At 34.5% G+C, this 16,923-nt stretch overlaps 1 protein-coding gene across 6 annotated transcripts in view; it reads left to right on the top strand.

Annotated features, from left to right (window-relative positions):
* The first annotated feature begins 4,057 nt into the window (after window positions 1-4,057).
* The window catches only part of LOC136824495 (cysteine desulfurase-like), a 38,454-nt gene continuing 25,588 nt past the window's right edge, over window positions 4,058-16,923 (top strand). The window contains exon 1 of one of the 6 annotated variants that reach the window (XM_067080551.1): window positions 4,058-4,076. Coding sequence is in view for 5 of the 6 variants with exons in the window: in XM_067080543.1 (XP_066936644.1) it covers window positions 13,387-13,499 (113 nt within the window). In the remaining variant the exon portion in view is untranslated. Of the gene's footprint in view, window positions 4,077-5,878; window positions 5,938-9,444; window positions 9,805-12,980; window positions 13,500-14,378; window positions 14,436-15,512; window positions 15,610-16,923 lie in introns of those variants that run through there. The other 5 variants (XM_067080546.1, XM_067080542.1, XM_067080543.1 and 2 more) reach the window with 5 other exon arrangements.

Below are 16,923 nucleotides of genomic sequence, written 5' to 3'. Positions count from 1 at the left end.
AGAACCAGTGAACCAAAGAACCGATGAACCAGTGAACCAATGAACCAGAGAACCACGAACCAGTGAACCATGAACCAGTGAACCATGAACAAGTGAACCAAAGAACCACAAACCATGAACCAGTGAACCAATGAACCAGAGAACCATGAACCAGACAACCAGTGAACCAAAGAACCAAAGAACCACGAACCAAAGAACTACGAACCAGAGAACCATGAACCAAAGAACCAGTGAACCAAAGAACCAAAGAACCAAGGAACCAAAGAACCACGAACCAAAGAACCAGTGAACCAGTGAACCACGAACCAATGAACTAGTGAACCAAAGAACCACGAACCAAAGAACCACGAACCAAAGAACCAAAGAACCAGTGAACCAAAGAACCAGTGAACCAAAGAACCAGTGAACCAAAGAACCAGTGAACCAGTGAACCATGAACCAGTGAACCAAAGAACCACGAACCAAAGAACCATGAACCAGTGAACCAGAGAACCAGAGAACCATGAACCAGTGAACCAGAGAACCATGAACCAGTGAACCACGAACCAATGAACCAGAGAACCATGAACCAGTGAACCAAAGAACCATGAACCAGTGAACCAGAGAACCATGAACTAGAGAACCATGAACCAGAGAACCAAAGAACCAGAGAACTATAGAACCAGAGAACTATAGAACTAAGAAACCAGAGAACTATAGAACTACAGAACTACAGAACTAAGAAACCAAAGAACTATGGAACTACAGAACTAGAGAACTAAGACACCAGAGAACTGTAGAACTATAGAACTAGAGAACTATAGAACTATAGATCTAGAGAATTATTATATTAGCTCTAAGAATCATTTCAACTTAAATAATACATGACTAAAAAATCCGACGGTTTCATTTTCCGACTGAAAAATCCGACGATTTCAGCACCTCATACATTGCAAGGTTGCCAGCTTTTCGCCCATTTTTGTGAAACCTTCCAAATTTGAAAGCCTTTACAGGGTTACAAAACCTATTGATAAAATCAAAAGTAAGATATGATCCTTTTCAAAAGTTCTTAGTCCTTTTTAAGTTTCAAGTCGTCGAACCTTATACTTTTTTTGGCCAGACATAAATTCAAAGTACCCTGGAGGGCCAAATTAGAAACAATATTCACACTTGCTTCACAGCTTTCACATGTTATTCGATAGTTAAATGAAGTTAGTAAGTGTGACACTGGAATCCTGTTTCACTCCAAGAAATCATTATTTCTCTTTCTCTCTCTCCTATGACTATCCATTTAATTTTTCCTGTAAAAGGTTTCTTATTTTATTCCCCTTTTTCAACCTTTGAATTATTCATTCTACTTTTATGTGGTCTATTTAGATTCGCCCAAGAAATAGAACTGGCCCTGAATTTAGCTCGATTTACCTTGCAGAATTATTTTCATTCCCACAAGTCTTACCTAAAAAAACCCTACCTTACTGTAAGGGTATACAACATTTTCATCTGGTTGGCCTAGAATAAGAACAAGTTTTTGTTCTTTTTATATCTCCCCATCATTACTTTCATCAACAAACTTGTTTCGCCATACTTTTCAATGCTTCGGCACCATAATTTTCTATTTTCTCCAAATTTTCCCTTTTTTACTGATAGAAACGAACGACAACTTCGGACTTTCAAGATCGGACCTTTACAGTACAGCCGTTGAGCAGTAAAAAGGTACCCTCACAATGTATTTTACCGAACGTTTCTGACCCTTATAGTGTAGTTTGATTTCATATCTTATTTTGCTGAAGCCACCTGAAAATGAGCCTGAGGTGTCGACACAATGTTGAAAACAAATCAAAATGGGTATAAGTCAAAACTATACATCGGACTTTTACTGTCAGACTTGCAATTCAACGGTCCCAAAACACACCCTTACAGTGAAACCAGCTAAAAGAAGACCCTTGTAGTGCACTCTATCAAAAGTACACCCATACAGTGTATTTCGAGGGTCTTGAAAAACGTACCCTTAAGGGCGGGGCGCATGCCGTGGGTCGGACGATATGAGTGTCCCCAACCCGGGGCATTTTCTTAAATAAATGAGTGTTTTAAAAGTCTCTAAAGCCTTGAAATATTCTTAACTTGTCATAAGTTTTTGTTCTTTTTATATTCCCTCATCATTACTTTCATCAACAAACTTTTTTCAATACTTCACTACGGCACCATAATTTTCTATTTTCTCCAAAATGTTCCCTTTTTTACTGATAACAAATGGACTAAAATTTGTAATATGAAACCTTCCAACATATTATTCTATTACGAACCCTTCCTGATCGACCTTTTAAAGAGAATTCTTTCGTTCTAATTTGAAATATAAACTTAAATGGAAAAGAATAATGTCCAAGAATATGCAGAAATTTGTCATAATTAAAATTTAAGGAAAATCAGTCGAATTTCCAATTGCCATATTCTAAAGATTTTTCGCTCAAATTCATTCGGGTTTGTCAAATTCTAAAGGTTTTTCGAGGTGCCACGCCAAGGTTTTCAGAAAAAAGACACTGACTTGTATTAAACCTTTTATATATTTTGACTTTGTATCTAAAGAGACTCACTTCAAAAGGTACCATACTTCTGTGCTGATTTTTTGTGAACAATGGACATAATTGTTGTTGTATGTTTTACTTACCAAAGACCTACAACACCTGAAATAGGTTTAGAGGGCCCATAACATGCACTCCTTCTAAGCTTTTTTAAATGCTGGGGGTACCACGGTTATGTTTTGAGAAATGGAACTTGGGGCTGAGCTGACGATTTAAATATTTTAGAATTTTCAAATTTTGAAAAATCAATCTTACCAAATATATAATTTACAAATATAATACCCCCTTCTCACAGACCCACTGGGAACCCTTCCCATTGGAAAAACGGGCTTAAATATCGTCCTTGGTGGAAAATTATCCTCTCATTTTTGTCCCCATTGACAATAATCAAATAAACTAATCCTCACTGCAAAATATTATGCTAATTTCTCAATCCCACTAAATTTTTAACTTGAAAACGAAAGAATTTAAATATCTGGCCATGAAAAATATGGGAATATCAACCCCCATCCATTTTCAGTCCGTTACTTTTACCTCACTGGCTAGTCTAGCAAGCTAGACGACTAATTTATACATAGTAGAAATAAAGCAAAAAGTAATGAATGGAACAATTTTAGTCGTCTAGAAACCTTTGTGCACTAACTCCAAACAAAAGAAAAGTGTCAATATTGCAATTATAATTTTTTCCTGCTCAAAATAATTCTTGAGAAAAAAGAATATGTGTGGATTTGTGTATTGAAAGTTTTTCATTTGATTTGATTTCGTTTTGAGAGTTTGTTGTTGCTTGATAAATTGTTTTCTCGCTACGTAAGTTTCTGCGTAGCTAGCCCCTGTATCTATAAGGCTGGAACACCGAATTCTTCCAGTCGTTTATACAAACTAAATTCCGTATTAATATTAGTATTGGTATTATTAGTATTACACGCATTATAAACGACTCCAGTCTACCCACTGGCTGAAAAAATCCTACCGGGTCAGCGAGAAGGGGGTGTCTTATACCCATAACACTTTGCATATTTTTTCTCTTCGGAGTCTTTATCCCATGCCTTTAAGATTGTACATCAATTTGGCTGGGGGCTGGACCCGACTCCTCTACACTCTATGTGATCACAATTCATTGTGATTATAACGACTTTTCGAATGTGCTATAGCGCAATTTTAGCTTTTTTTCTTAATTTCTCACAGAGATTGTAGACTTTACTCTAGGTCTCACTGGAGCTATCACATGGGTTGACACATGTGTAATTGTGCCAAAATAGTTGACAAATCAAACCCATCTATCCAGCATCTATATTTTCTTTCTTTAACACAGCTGATGTCATTATTGTACGCCACCTCCCGTTTTGAAACCGGTGAAGACAACAGGAGAAAATGTGGAGGATGGACAAATATCAAAACTTCAAAATGAACACCCAGCTTCTACTGCACCATCTTGCTCCTTTCCATGTCAAAAGTAAAAGAAAGATTTGTACCTCCGTGTAACGAAGAAAACCAAAGGGCATAATACGAGTCATGTGGGTAAGTTCTTTCTATAAATTTCCGATGCGCGTGGTACCGTTGCTGCAGATTGGTTTGCACGAGGACCTTCACTTTATATACATGCTTTTTTTTAAGAACAATTTTATAAGAACAGGAGGTTGAAAGTTGGCCAAAACCTAAGAACAAAACAAACTAAGAGTATTAAGAACATCGTAAGAAGATTAATTTATTAATTCTTATAAAAAAGTGTGTAGTTCAGTTACCTGAAATGTTACATTTCGGCAAATTCAAGGGGATTAAAATGATCATTAATTGAGTAGAGTGTACTATAACGTTAGATTTCTGCACCGTTAGAGAGAAAGTCGTTCAAATGTATATTGTCTCTATCGATTTCTTTTGGCGGGATTTGAGTTCACATACAGAAATTTAAATGTTTTTTTGAGATATCACGAACTCATCAAAACTATAACGTAGACTTTTTATGTATATTTTGATAACTATGGCAACTTCTGCGTAATATTAAACATAACGAGCTGAAAGCCTAATTGTTTCAAAAAATTCTATTTTCTTGCAATGTCAAGTGGCGCTTTCACGTAACCGGCTACGAAGGACTTGCGGAGCGTTAACAAAACATATCATCATGCGAGAAAATCGCTAAATTCTGCTTCAGACACCTTTCCTAATCGCTAACTAATAGACAAGTATGTTGATGATAAGAGTGTGTTTGAAACACCAAGGAATTTCAACAATTTGACTGATGTAGGTGTCAGATTTTTCTGCTAAAGTTATTCATGTGGATATTAGGCCTGTAAAGTACACTTTGACCTTTCTCCAGAGATACGGTTTCAAAAGGCTTGTGTACTTGGAGGTTAACGATCTAAGGTCGTAAGCAAACTTTAAAACTAACCACTTGCATTTAACCACAATGTCTATTATATCCTTTAACGGACAAAAAGAGAAAGTAGAAATTCCATATCTTAAAGATTAGTAAGTGCAAAAGTAAGCAACTTTTGACCGATGAAATTCTAAACTATTCTACTTTGAAAATCCTTCGTAACCTTTTCTACGCAAGAATTTTTTTCGTATTCTTACGGGAATCTGAGTAGCGAGTATCATCACGGGAAATTTTTGGTTGAAAACAGTTGTGGAGTTTGTGCAGGATCGTCAAAAACTGCTTAACTGGCTGAGAGCCAATTTGCAGTTTCTATTATGAGGAAAAGAGGGAAGTCTTGTAGAGCTTTGTTACACGTATTTCTTATTAGAGCAACCAAAATTATTAAAGCTTTCGGATTCTCTTAAAATGTTCTTGATTTCACCATTTTTTTTAGTATTTTTGTGCAATTTCCTAAGCAGTTTGGTATAAAAGAATCAATAAAGCCTTAAAAATGTTCTTAACTTGTTGTTAATATTTTAACCATTGAAGCCTAATGTTCTTATATTTTGTTCTTAAAAACGTGTAGTACCAAACTCGCACTTTGAAACTTCTACGTTTTTCTAACACGAAGATGTCAATGATCACAACTCAAACAAATTGACGAGTACCTGAGAGAAAGGTCTTTACAATGTAAAATGATTTTGATAATCACACGCGTAGTGTGATCTTTTGTAAAAGTGATTAGCACACAGGTTAGAATCGTGATCATAATTTTTCTGATGAAGATGTTGCATTGTATGGTCTGTGTTCCCCTTTTCTTTGAAACTTTGAGGAAATTGGTTTTGGTATAGTTTAATGTAATAGGTGTTAAATGGTATGGTGTGATGAAATTTCTTCCTCTTCGAGTGAGTGACATTAAAGCCAGAAAACAAGTCAGGTTGTATCCATATTAGTGAAGAGGTTTCGATTTCAAAAACGTGGTATGTTGTACAAAGTATTCAGCTCATTTGATTTGTCATTCTTATGGTACGTGTTTTTATTATTGTTTAATGGGTTTTAAAACACACCTCCAAAACTTGAACACGCACAAGGGAACATAAATTTGCTAAAGTTAAGAAAATTTTGATTTATAGAGTAAGATTTATAACGAAAATGCCCTTTAAAGATGGAGACTTTAAGTTACCCAAAGAAATTTACGTAAAATCGGCTATTCCAGCGTGCCCTATGTCGAGAAGGTGTGACATCCAGGGCAGACTGGAAAATAAAAAATCCAGGGGTCTGGTTTTTCGAGTGTAAAAGTGTGGTCAGTAAAATGAGGTGGAAGTTCACCGTAGCTTAAAAAATTCAATCAAAAGAAATCTTCCCCCTACCCTTTTCATTTGTGGGATCATTTATAACACAGATATCTTATATGAACCACTAAATAGAGCTACTTCGTCCCTAGCTGAGGCAAAATAATCCGCCATCTTGAACGAAGTGACGTCACAATGTAGTTTGTGTGATATTTAAAATTTTGAAGTCGTTGTAGTGTCAATAAAACTTCAACAGTAACCTATTTTCAGCAAAGCCATCACTTGGGAAATACAGAGTAGCTCTATCTAGTGTTTTAGATAAGATATCTGTCATTTATTCATGGATTGCTAGTTTCTAGTCTACGAAAATGAGCTCTGGAAAATTGTATTGACTAGGTTGGTTTACCCGATTATGAAAATCAAGAGATTTATTTAATTAGGATCAGCCGCTATAGAATGTGACTATTTAATGACCATTGAAAAGGATGAAATCAATTAATTATTGGCTTTGCTAATGACGTTTTAACGACTTTATCCTGATCCTTCATTTAAAGAAAAATGTTGTCTTAATCGTAATTTTAAAGCGCTCTTATACTCAGTCCATAAACCATTTAAGAATTTTATCCATCGTTACAAAGAATTGTAATGCGATATGTGTATGTGAAAAATCAGCCAAACTCATTCCTCTTAGAAGAATTCTTAACCCTTTAAGTACCACGGTCATTTTTTTAAAGAACATCGCTAGTTCAAACAAAGGCTTATATAGTATCTCCGCATCTAGAAGGAGTTAGAAGCTTGTTCATAGCTCGTTGGGTGAGAGATTCTTCTCTTTCTTTTAGGCGCCTTCGGTGCCGATTTAGGAAGGGCGTGGTGGCTGGCGACTAAGGCTGCGCGGACCTGCCTGAATGATAGAAAGGTGCCCAGTTGTAAAACTTCAAAATAATACAATCAAGTATTCAAGAATCAAGTAAAGCAGGGCCAAATTTGGAGGTTCTTGGATCACTCGCTGACCAAAAATGGTAAAAAAACGGTCAAAATCTTAAAAAAGTGGATTTTTGTCAAATTTTTGCATTTTTTTGACTTTTTGGCTTAAAATCTCGCTGGAAAGACTTACTTTGATTGTTTTCTTGCTTGACCATGAAACCCAATCCAATTCCACGAGCTAGACCCGAAATGACGATTTCTAACTCAAACTGGGCATTACAGGAGGGCTTCTCCTACATAGCCCATGCCTATAGTATACTCGTCATTGGTAGTTAAAGGTTTAACGAATCTATTGTAATAATACTTGGATGTTTTTGAAGCTATTCGCCGTAGCATTTGGATTTCTCGAAGCTAGCTTTACTTTGCTATTTCGCAGCAACACTTATCAACAACTATGAACTCTTTTAACAATATGGGACACTAAAAGTTTATCGAAAACAAAGATGATTTACAGCATGCTTAATCGCATAACATTTTTACCTTGAAAATCTTCAAAATCTCCATTAGAATCAGGAGGGGAGGGAAGTAAAAAATTCTCATATGTATTTCAAAGGGTTTTGTATTTGAATCGTTAAATAATGATATAGAAACGTCATTAAAATCCATCATCGAACCTCCGTCATCAGCTTGTCAAAAACTATGGGAAAGTATGTAAAAATTTAGATCGAGTGAAAAAATACACATATTTGTGATCTGTTAATCTGTAAAATGGATCTTGATCTGATCTGATGGTTTTGATGTTTGATTCGAAAAAGTCGAGAACATTTTTTGTTGTATCTCCACAACTTTGTGTATTATGCTCCAATTGACTAAATCGTGTTTTTGTTGCACATATAGAATGTTTCTAAAATTATTGAATTGATTTTAATAATAATTTGATAATTCAAGTATCGGTTTAGCTTACATAAACCTTAAACATAATCTGGAGCGCAGAAGATATTGCTTTATTTGTGGCTTTGATATTCGATAAAAACATAGCTAACCCATTGCAAGCAATATATTGCATTATTTTAAGGTATAATATAACAATAGGGTTCAGTTTGAGGTCGTTGTTGTTATTTTCTGCCCGCGCAGTTTGATTATTAGCCCGAGAGTGTCATTTGGCAAATGGCACTAGAGGGCTAATAATCAAACTGCAAGGGCAGAATTAATGACAACAACGAACGAAAGCTTAACGCTATTACTATTATTATCCATATCGGAAATTCAAACAACGTTTTTTTCTAGCGTCAGCCAAGTCTTTTCGCTTCAATGCAATGACTTCAACAAGTTTTGAGTACCCTTGCGAGCGGGCCGCAAATGACCAAAAAGTGTTTTTTTCTGACGTCGGTTTAGTCTCACCGCTTCAATGCAACGACTTCAATAAAGTTCCGAGCGGGCCGCAAATGACGTTATCGCCCTATAAACAGGGCGGTTAATGATATTTCAGCCCTCTGAAGCACGACGCCTTAGTTTTCTCAGCGCGGGTATGACTATTTGAGTCATAGAACCTTTCAATACCGCCCGCCGTTCGAATCTTTAATGGCTTACTTAATGACCGCTATATGGATAATAATTTTAAACTTTACTCAAGATAAAACTGATAACTGTGGCATGCGGTCCTCTAAATTCATTCGTTTGCGCTAGAGTTTAGAAATAAGCATATTCGCTGAAACTGTTGGCTTTGCTTTGACTTTATAAAGAATGTGTGTTGGAATTTTGACATAGAGAGATTGTTTAAGATTTCCTTTTAATTCGTTTTAGAATAGTATAAAGAGCTCCAGTGGATCTGTTTGTTAATTTTGTCATCCTCACAGGTTTTCACTCCGAAATCATAAGTATCCCGCTAAACAGAGATTTACTTCTCTTAAAATATTTGCTTAAAGTTCGCTACGTTACGCAATCTAAAGACATACATTGATAAATTCCAACAAAAATGTTAGTAATATTCAGGCAAGAAAATTGCATAACTTGACTTCAATCATAAGTTGAATACGCGTTGCAATTATCATCTTTGTAAATAAGATAAGGGACTTTGTTTACCATTTAAGAAGTATGCCGTCTATATACCTCTTTAACTTTAACGCACCAGGGTTCCTTTCCTCAACTATTGGCTGTATACCATTGTACGATTCATAACCGTTTTCCCTTCTCATTGTATGGGTTCCATTTAATGTGCTTAGTCTCAAATATAATTACCTTTTTAAATATCAAGTCATTAATCTCTCTCACAAGATCAATTTAAGAATTCAACTCTAACCACGTCCCTTCCTTAAACTCAGTTTTGTTTTCGAACAGTGAGTATATAGCGGTTGATTTAAAAATTTCTAAATCAAGATAATTGAAAATTTGGTAGAAACCAGTTCATGCAGTTTTGAATACATTAAAGATTTGATTTGATAATCCCTCAAGCTGTTCTTTTATCATTGTCAATAATTTGTCATTTTCGGAAATTTTTTGGTTAACTTTTATCAGCGAATTGTTACATATATTTTGGTTTCTTGGACGCAAAATAAACTATATCATCAGTCAAGATGATGCGCTCACCTTTCTCATCGACTATTCGGCGCGGAGATGAAGCGCCACCACAGCCACAGCCACAGCAACCACCCAAACCAGCCAAGAAGAAAGGCTTCATGTAAGTTGCTTCAATACTATCTAAAAACCTTTTTGATGTCATTTATTACCTTCAACCGTACCCTGAGTATCAGAGGTTGAGTTTTCAAAGAACATATCAACCTCTGAAGACTGATCACTGTAGAAAGAATCAAAGATGAAGATCAAATATTATCAACTTTGAACTTAATCCAAGATCTTGCATAGTCGCCATGGTTACTTTTCTCTGCGTTGATTTGCGCGCTGAATAGAATCTGAATTGGTCGGCACAGGTCGATATATGATTTCGGCCTGTGCTTTTCACGGTACTTAAACCGTGTTCGTTTTTATCCTCGCTTATTACGTGAGTGACGAGTTTTATCTTTACACTTATATTGGAGGGTGAAAGTTCCTATTTGATCTTAAAAACAGCAAAAACTGGCTTTTGCTAATCTTCTATCTGGAAAGTCGGAGTTTAACCTTGTAAACATGGATATAATTGTCATTTATCTCACATATTGCACGGATATGACTCTTTAGCCCCCGTGCTACACCCTCTTCTCACGGAGCCGGTAGGATCTTTTCAGCCAGTGGAAGTGAAAATAACGGAACAAAACTCGATGGGGATTGATATTTCCTTTTTTTATGGCTGGAGATTTAAATTCTATTGTTTTTGAGCCGGTAAATTCAGTGAGGATGGAAAAGAAAGCACAATATTTTGCGGAGACAAAAACTAGAAAACAATTTTCAACTAGGGACGATATTTTCACTAATTCTTTCAGTGCAAAACATCGTTTTTTAATCAAGTGCCGTCGGAGTGCCAAGATGCACTTCATATACACTTCATATACGCTTTTCTGACCTACCCGGTGGAGGTCTTATAAATTAACTGATGTTCGTTCGTGCGTTCGTTCGTTCGTTATTAACTTTTCTCGAGATTTCATCCTTAGTGTTTTCTGATTTTTTTGCATAAAGATGCATATTAGCAATGCTCATAACATGGCCGAGTCCGATTTTTGTGAAACTATTTTTATTGGCCGACAATTTTGGAAATCGCCGTTTTGGCAGATTTTCATTGACATTGTTTTTCTGACTGAAAATTTGTTTTCGTTTTTTTCCTTATTGCTGCTCTAACTTTCATCATCAGGTAGATCCATTCAGCATCTAAAGTCTATTCACGATAAGTGTGCACTCTTTTTTCATTTACCTATAACTTTTGAAGGAATTCTTCAATCTTTATAAATTTGGTATCATTGGAAAGATATTAGCGAGTGGATCAATTTGAAATAAAAAAATCTTTAAACAAATTCTAAAAATGAAGATGAAAATGAAGAAGAAAAAAATGAAGATCTTGTAGAAAGGTGCTATAACTATCATTTTCACTAAAGTGAATCCTTGGTTATCGAACATCATCACTGTGAAAAGATTTCTCAAAAATAATCATTCAGTCAAAAGATATCAAGCAAAGTTATAAGCTGATTGACGTCTAAAAACGCTGTTTTCTGCTGTTTTCTGCTGTTTTTTGGGGTCACTCACTTATTAACTTTGTATCATAACTTTATATTGAATAAATATTTTAATGAAATTTCTGCACAGTGATGATCTCCTAAGATCAAAGAATCTCTCCAGTGAAAATGAAAGTTATAGCACTTCTCTACAAGATCTTCATTTTTTTCTTCTTCATTTTCATCTTCATTTTTAGAATTTGTTTAAAGATTTTTTTATTTCAAATTGATCCACTCGCTAATATCTTTCCAATGATACCAAATTTATAAAGATTGAAGAATTCCTTCAAAAGTTATAGGTAAATGAAAAAAGAGTGCACACTTATCGTGAATAGACTTTAGCTTTTTTTTTATAAGAATGGTATGTTTTTCAATTCATCATAAATATTCTCAACTTTTTGGGGAAATTCATCCTGAAATATTCTTATGGTATTCTTAGGTTTTGATCCAATCCCAGCCACAATCTAGCATGCAATTATTACATTACATATTATACATCCCTCAAGCAAGAGAATTTTGCATTTTTGTTTAACCTCTTAGCATTGCTGGATAATAGTTGGCAATTTAATGGTAAATTCTCTAAGAGTGGCATTCTTAGGTTCAGTTGCCAAACTTCATGATGATTGTATTCTTACCATATTCTTAATTTTTTGGCCATTTTCATCTCGTCGTAATGCAGTGCCAATATATACCTTTTCATAAATTACGTCATGAGCTACTGATTCTCGGAGGAGTTCATAAGAAGTTGAATAATACTTGAAGACTGAAGGAATTTAATCACCTTGGAAATGGTTTCAAAACGAAACAGTCGTTATGCACTTAAAATATTTTATGAAAAGACCTATTCATTCTCCTTGAAGGTTAAGGGCCAAATCATCAACTGGTGTGCTCCTGCTACGGGGGAGTGAAATCTTAAAAGCTCGTAATAATTTTTAACAAATTCTTCCATAATATAATTTATAAGTTACAACATTAAGCTTGTCTTCACCGAACCGACTTTTGCAATCTTTCTCAGCATGTATATTTCCGGTTTTTTAAAACCATAGAGTGGTGTGGCCTATGAAAGGTTTTCCAGAGTTTTTATCCTTTTGAGATTGGATCCAGTTTTGATTCTCTGATTCTTTGAATAGGTAAATTGTAACTGAATTTTGTCAATTTTTAGTTTTTGAATAATCATAGCGCGAAAATGGGCAGGATTAAGCCTTTTGAAGTTATTTTTGATAATTAATAGTAACAGAGATTTGAACTCGCCTACCCATTATTCACATTGAGTCTTTTTATAAGTAACATAGAGTAAGAATGTATTTCATGTTTTTTTTATAACAAAATATTTTATTAATTTAAGAAACCTGATTTTCTGAATTGCATTTTCTGGTACTGGAGAAGGCATCAAAGTCTATATGTTCGATGCATTAATTTGTCTCTATAATCTTTCTTTCGGAAAATCTTTGATGAGATTTCACCCTATTTAAACTTCAAAGATGAATCTAAAAGAAACATCATATAGGCTTTCTTACTTTTAAATAATTCTTATAAACTTACTCAGTTACAACTAGGCATCATTTGTGTGAAACTTTCTTTCTTTTGTTATTTGATCAACAAAATATGAGCAAAATATATCTTGAATACCAATAGGTGATTGATTGGTAGGTGACCTTGTTGAGTTGTTTGTCATCCTATAATTACTGTGTTGGTATGTTGTCTCTGACCATTTGTACGTAGGATCGGTGTGAGTGACATCATATGAGTGGTACCTAACCATGATTGGTCCTATATCTGATCAAGTTGACAATACAATGATATAAAAGTATAATGATAGATTTCGTGGGTGATTTTTGTATTAAAAGATTGCTTATCAGATATCTTGATGAATTTGTTTTGTAAAATTGAATTGAAAAAAGCTGGCTTGTGAAGTTGAAATATTAATTGATTGATTGATTTTTTTGGTACATGTCATTAAGATTATCCAGTTTTAATAACTTTGATTGCTTTGGATTTGAATTCGTCACTTTTAAGCGTCATCTTTGACATAGATTTCGTTGATCCGGCTATCATTACATCCACTACTGATAATTTCTTACCGTATAAGAATCACTTGATTTTGTATACAGTTTTGTGAAATGATAAAACACAACATGGGGAAAGAAACTACTACCACCACATTCTATCGCCTCACTCATGAACCAACACCCAACCTACTGAAAAATAAGAAGAAAAAACTTCATAAAATATTGTAAGTAGTATTTTTGGAAGGTAAATGTTATTTTTACCTTTCTGGCGATTGTTCAATCTCATTATTTGTCTTGGTCTCAACCCAATGAATCAGGGAGGAAATACAAGTTGTTAATCGTGATAAGTCTTGACGAAACGAAACCTAAGGGTGGTTTTTGTAGATAAATAATTTGATAGATCATTAGTGTTTTTGTACTTTCCTTGTTTTTTCTTTTCTTTTTTTGGATAGCCTGGGGATGTTTTTCTCAATTTTGCTAGAATGTTTGGGACCTGCAGGTAGTATATATGTGTCACTTCCAACCCTCGTACCTTTATTGGGGCTAAAGAGGAGGAAAATAAGAAAAATTCTATCAATTCTACCACTCTTATTGCTCTTATTGGGACTAACTTGACCAAACCAAATCTCGATCTTTAAAGGAGCAAAAATTTGAAATGTTTATATTTTTCCGACTGAGATTTAATTTTCTGAATTATTTAACCATTACACTTTCAGGGACCTCCAGGTTTAAAAAACACATCCTTAAGGTCGGCACATACCCGTCACTTGCCTAGGTACCCCCTTCCGAGAATTATTCAAACTTTCCAAAAAAAGATGACGAGTAGGTTTTCTGGCCCTTATTCGAAAGTTGAAGTTATTATCTTGGCCATTTTTCTTACTTTTGGAAGTTTTCGCTGCTTTACATTTGGAGGGTAGCTTTTTGGGCTTTTCACAGTTATTTGTATGATGTCACGTTTATCAAGGGCCCTTTACATCTAATGAAGATTAATCTGGTGTGTAAAAGTAGCTTTAAAGCGTTCATTTTAATGAAATCTTTATTGCTCTAAAACCATATTATATGAGATTTTGAATAAAATTTCATGTGAGATCTACAAAGGTCACCCACCATACTCTCAAAAATTCTGATGGATAATTTTTCAACATGCTTTTCTGTCTATGGTAAGTTAAAACTGGCGATTCTAAAAGAAAATTTATATTGAAGGCTTTGGTAAAGAAATCAAAATTCTGGACTCTTAGCAATATTCAGGTTAAAGAAAAAATTTTGAATCGATTTTGAAATATCATTGAGAATGTTCGAAGAATGTTTCAGCTCTGCTGTGGATAGTATGATGTCTTTGTTTAGATATAAATAACTGACCGGGAATGGTGAATCACCTTTTGTTTCTGGATGTCGATCGGAATGAGTTTTTAGTGGTCTACAGAGTAGTTTTGGTTTGTTTGTTCATTCTTTTGCCCAAGAGACTCCACCGCTCCCGACGCTGCTGTGGTGACATGTATTGTATTTCTTAAATTGTCTTTAAAAAATAAATCTTGTCAATAAAGGTATTCGATGTCTCCCTGTTTTATGCTCAGTAATACAGCAATAGGGGATAATATGATTGTCAAATTAAGGAAGTTTAACGCTAAAAGCTGGTTCAAGGGGTTTTTATAATTACAATGACTAAGGTCTCTCTTTTAACCGACTTTTCCATTTCTTGAAATCTCCTTTTATCGAAGGTAGGGGATAAACTCGGTGCTATTTTACTATGTTAACAACGAATGTTAGACACCAATTATGACTTCAATTTTGTAAATTCTGGGATACCTCTGATCATTTTCCCATTGTCAAGGACAGAATCCCACACAAACTTAACGACAATTAACATCAATTTTACTAATTTTCGAAGGCCCGCAGTCTTTTAGTGTTGAACGATGTGACTTCCAATTCTCGTTCAAAATGCCAATCGTCAACAATCAAAATCAACGTCAAAATGGTGGAATAAGAAGACGTTAAGAATATTCTTCTAAGGCTTCAAAAATTTTGGACGTTCTTATAAAAAAATGTGTATGTAAATTTCGATTTCTCCTCAATCTGACGTCACCACATAAGTTCCGTGATGGTTTTGCGTGCATTTTTCAGCGTTATAATTATCGAGATCGTTTTTATTCCTGAGAGGTACCATTCGCTCATTATATACCTAATTGACTATTTACTGTGTTTATAACATCATAAATTGAAATGCAAAAAAGCGGAAACTTTTTAGTGAATGATAGTGAATGTTTGAATTTGAAGAAAGCAACAAAAGTTTGAAGTGAAAATCTCAATGATGCCGATGAAGATTTTGAATAACGTGTAAGATTAAAATTTTGAGTTTGAATTTTTATTTGGATTGAAGGGCATAATTGTAGTTGAGTCCCGACACGGGATTGTAATTCACTCCCGACGAATTTTTTAAGAATTTGGCGGGACTGAACTGCAAGTATATATATAGTATTTGACGGGACTGAACTGCAAGTATACATATAGTAACTGAACAATAATTTTCCTTTTGTTAGTTTAGTCCCTTTAAAAGAAGGATTGGCGGCTTGAACTTTGAAAGCAGGGAAGAACGGGGCTAATTATAAATAATCCGCACTAATTATAAGGCTTTTAAGTATTTTTCGGGTCTGAAATTCAGTCCCGCCATTAAATTATCGGGACTGAAATACAGTCCCGCAAGGTATTTGGCGGGACTGAACTGCAAGTATATATATAGTAATTGGCGGTACTAAACTGCAAGTATATATATAGTAACTGAACAATAATTTTCCTTCTGTTCATACCAAAGATACACTATTATAATTTAAATTACCAATTATTGTCCGTTCTTTAAAAGCACTATACAAAGGGGTTATTCTAAAGAACGGAAGATACACTATTATATCTTATAGTCCATACCCAAGTTTTATCCGTTCTTTAAAAGCATTATACAAAGGGGTTATTCTAAAGAAAGAAAGATACACTATTATATTTTATAGTCCATACCCAAGTATTGCCCGTTCTTTAAAAGCATTATACAAAGGGGTTATTCTAAAGAAGGAAAGATACACTATTATATCTTATAGTCCATACCCAAGTATTGCCCGTTCTTTAAAAGCATTATACAAAGGGGTTATTCTAAAGAAGGAAAGATACACTATTATATTTTATAGTCCATACCCAAGTATTTCCCGTTCTTTAAAAGCATTATACAAAGGGGTTATTCTAAAGAACGGAAGATACACTATTATATCTTATAGTCCATACCCAAGTATTGCCCGTTCTTTAAAAGCATTATACAAAGGGGTTATTCTAAAGAAGGAAAGATACACTATTATATCTTATAGTCCATACCCAAGTATTGCCCGTTCTTTAAAAGCATTATACAAAGGGGTTATTCTAAAGAAGGAAAGATACACTATTATATTTTATAGTCCATACCCAAGTTTTATCCGTTCTTTAAAAGCATTATACAAAGGGGTTATTCTAAAGAAGGAAAGATACACTATTATATTTTATAGTCCATACCCAAGTATTGCCCGTTCTTTAAAAGCATTATACAAAGGGGTTATTCTAAAGAACGGAAGATACACTATTATATTTTATAGTCCATACCCAAGTATTGCCCGTTCTTTAAAAGCATTATAC

This window comes from Clytia hemisphaerica, unplaced genomic scaffold, assembly GCF_902728285.1.
Source record: "Clytia hemisphaerica strain Z4C2 unplaced genomic scaffold, Clytia hemisphaerica genome assembly, whole genome shotgun sequence".
Lineage (NCBI taxonomy): Eukaryota > Metazoa > Cnidaria > Hydrozoa > Leptothecata > Clytiidae > Clytia > Clytia hemisphaerica.
The sequence above is the reverse complement of the archived record's forward strand: the minus strand, read 5'-3'. Positions and strand labels throughout refer to the sequence as shown.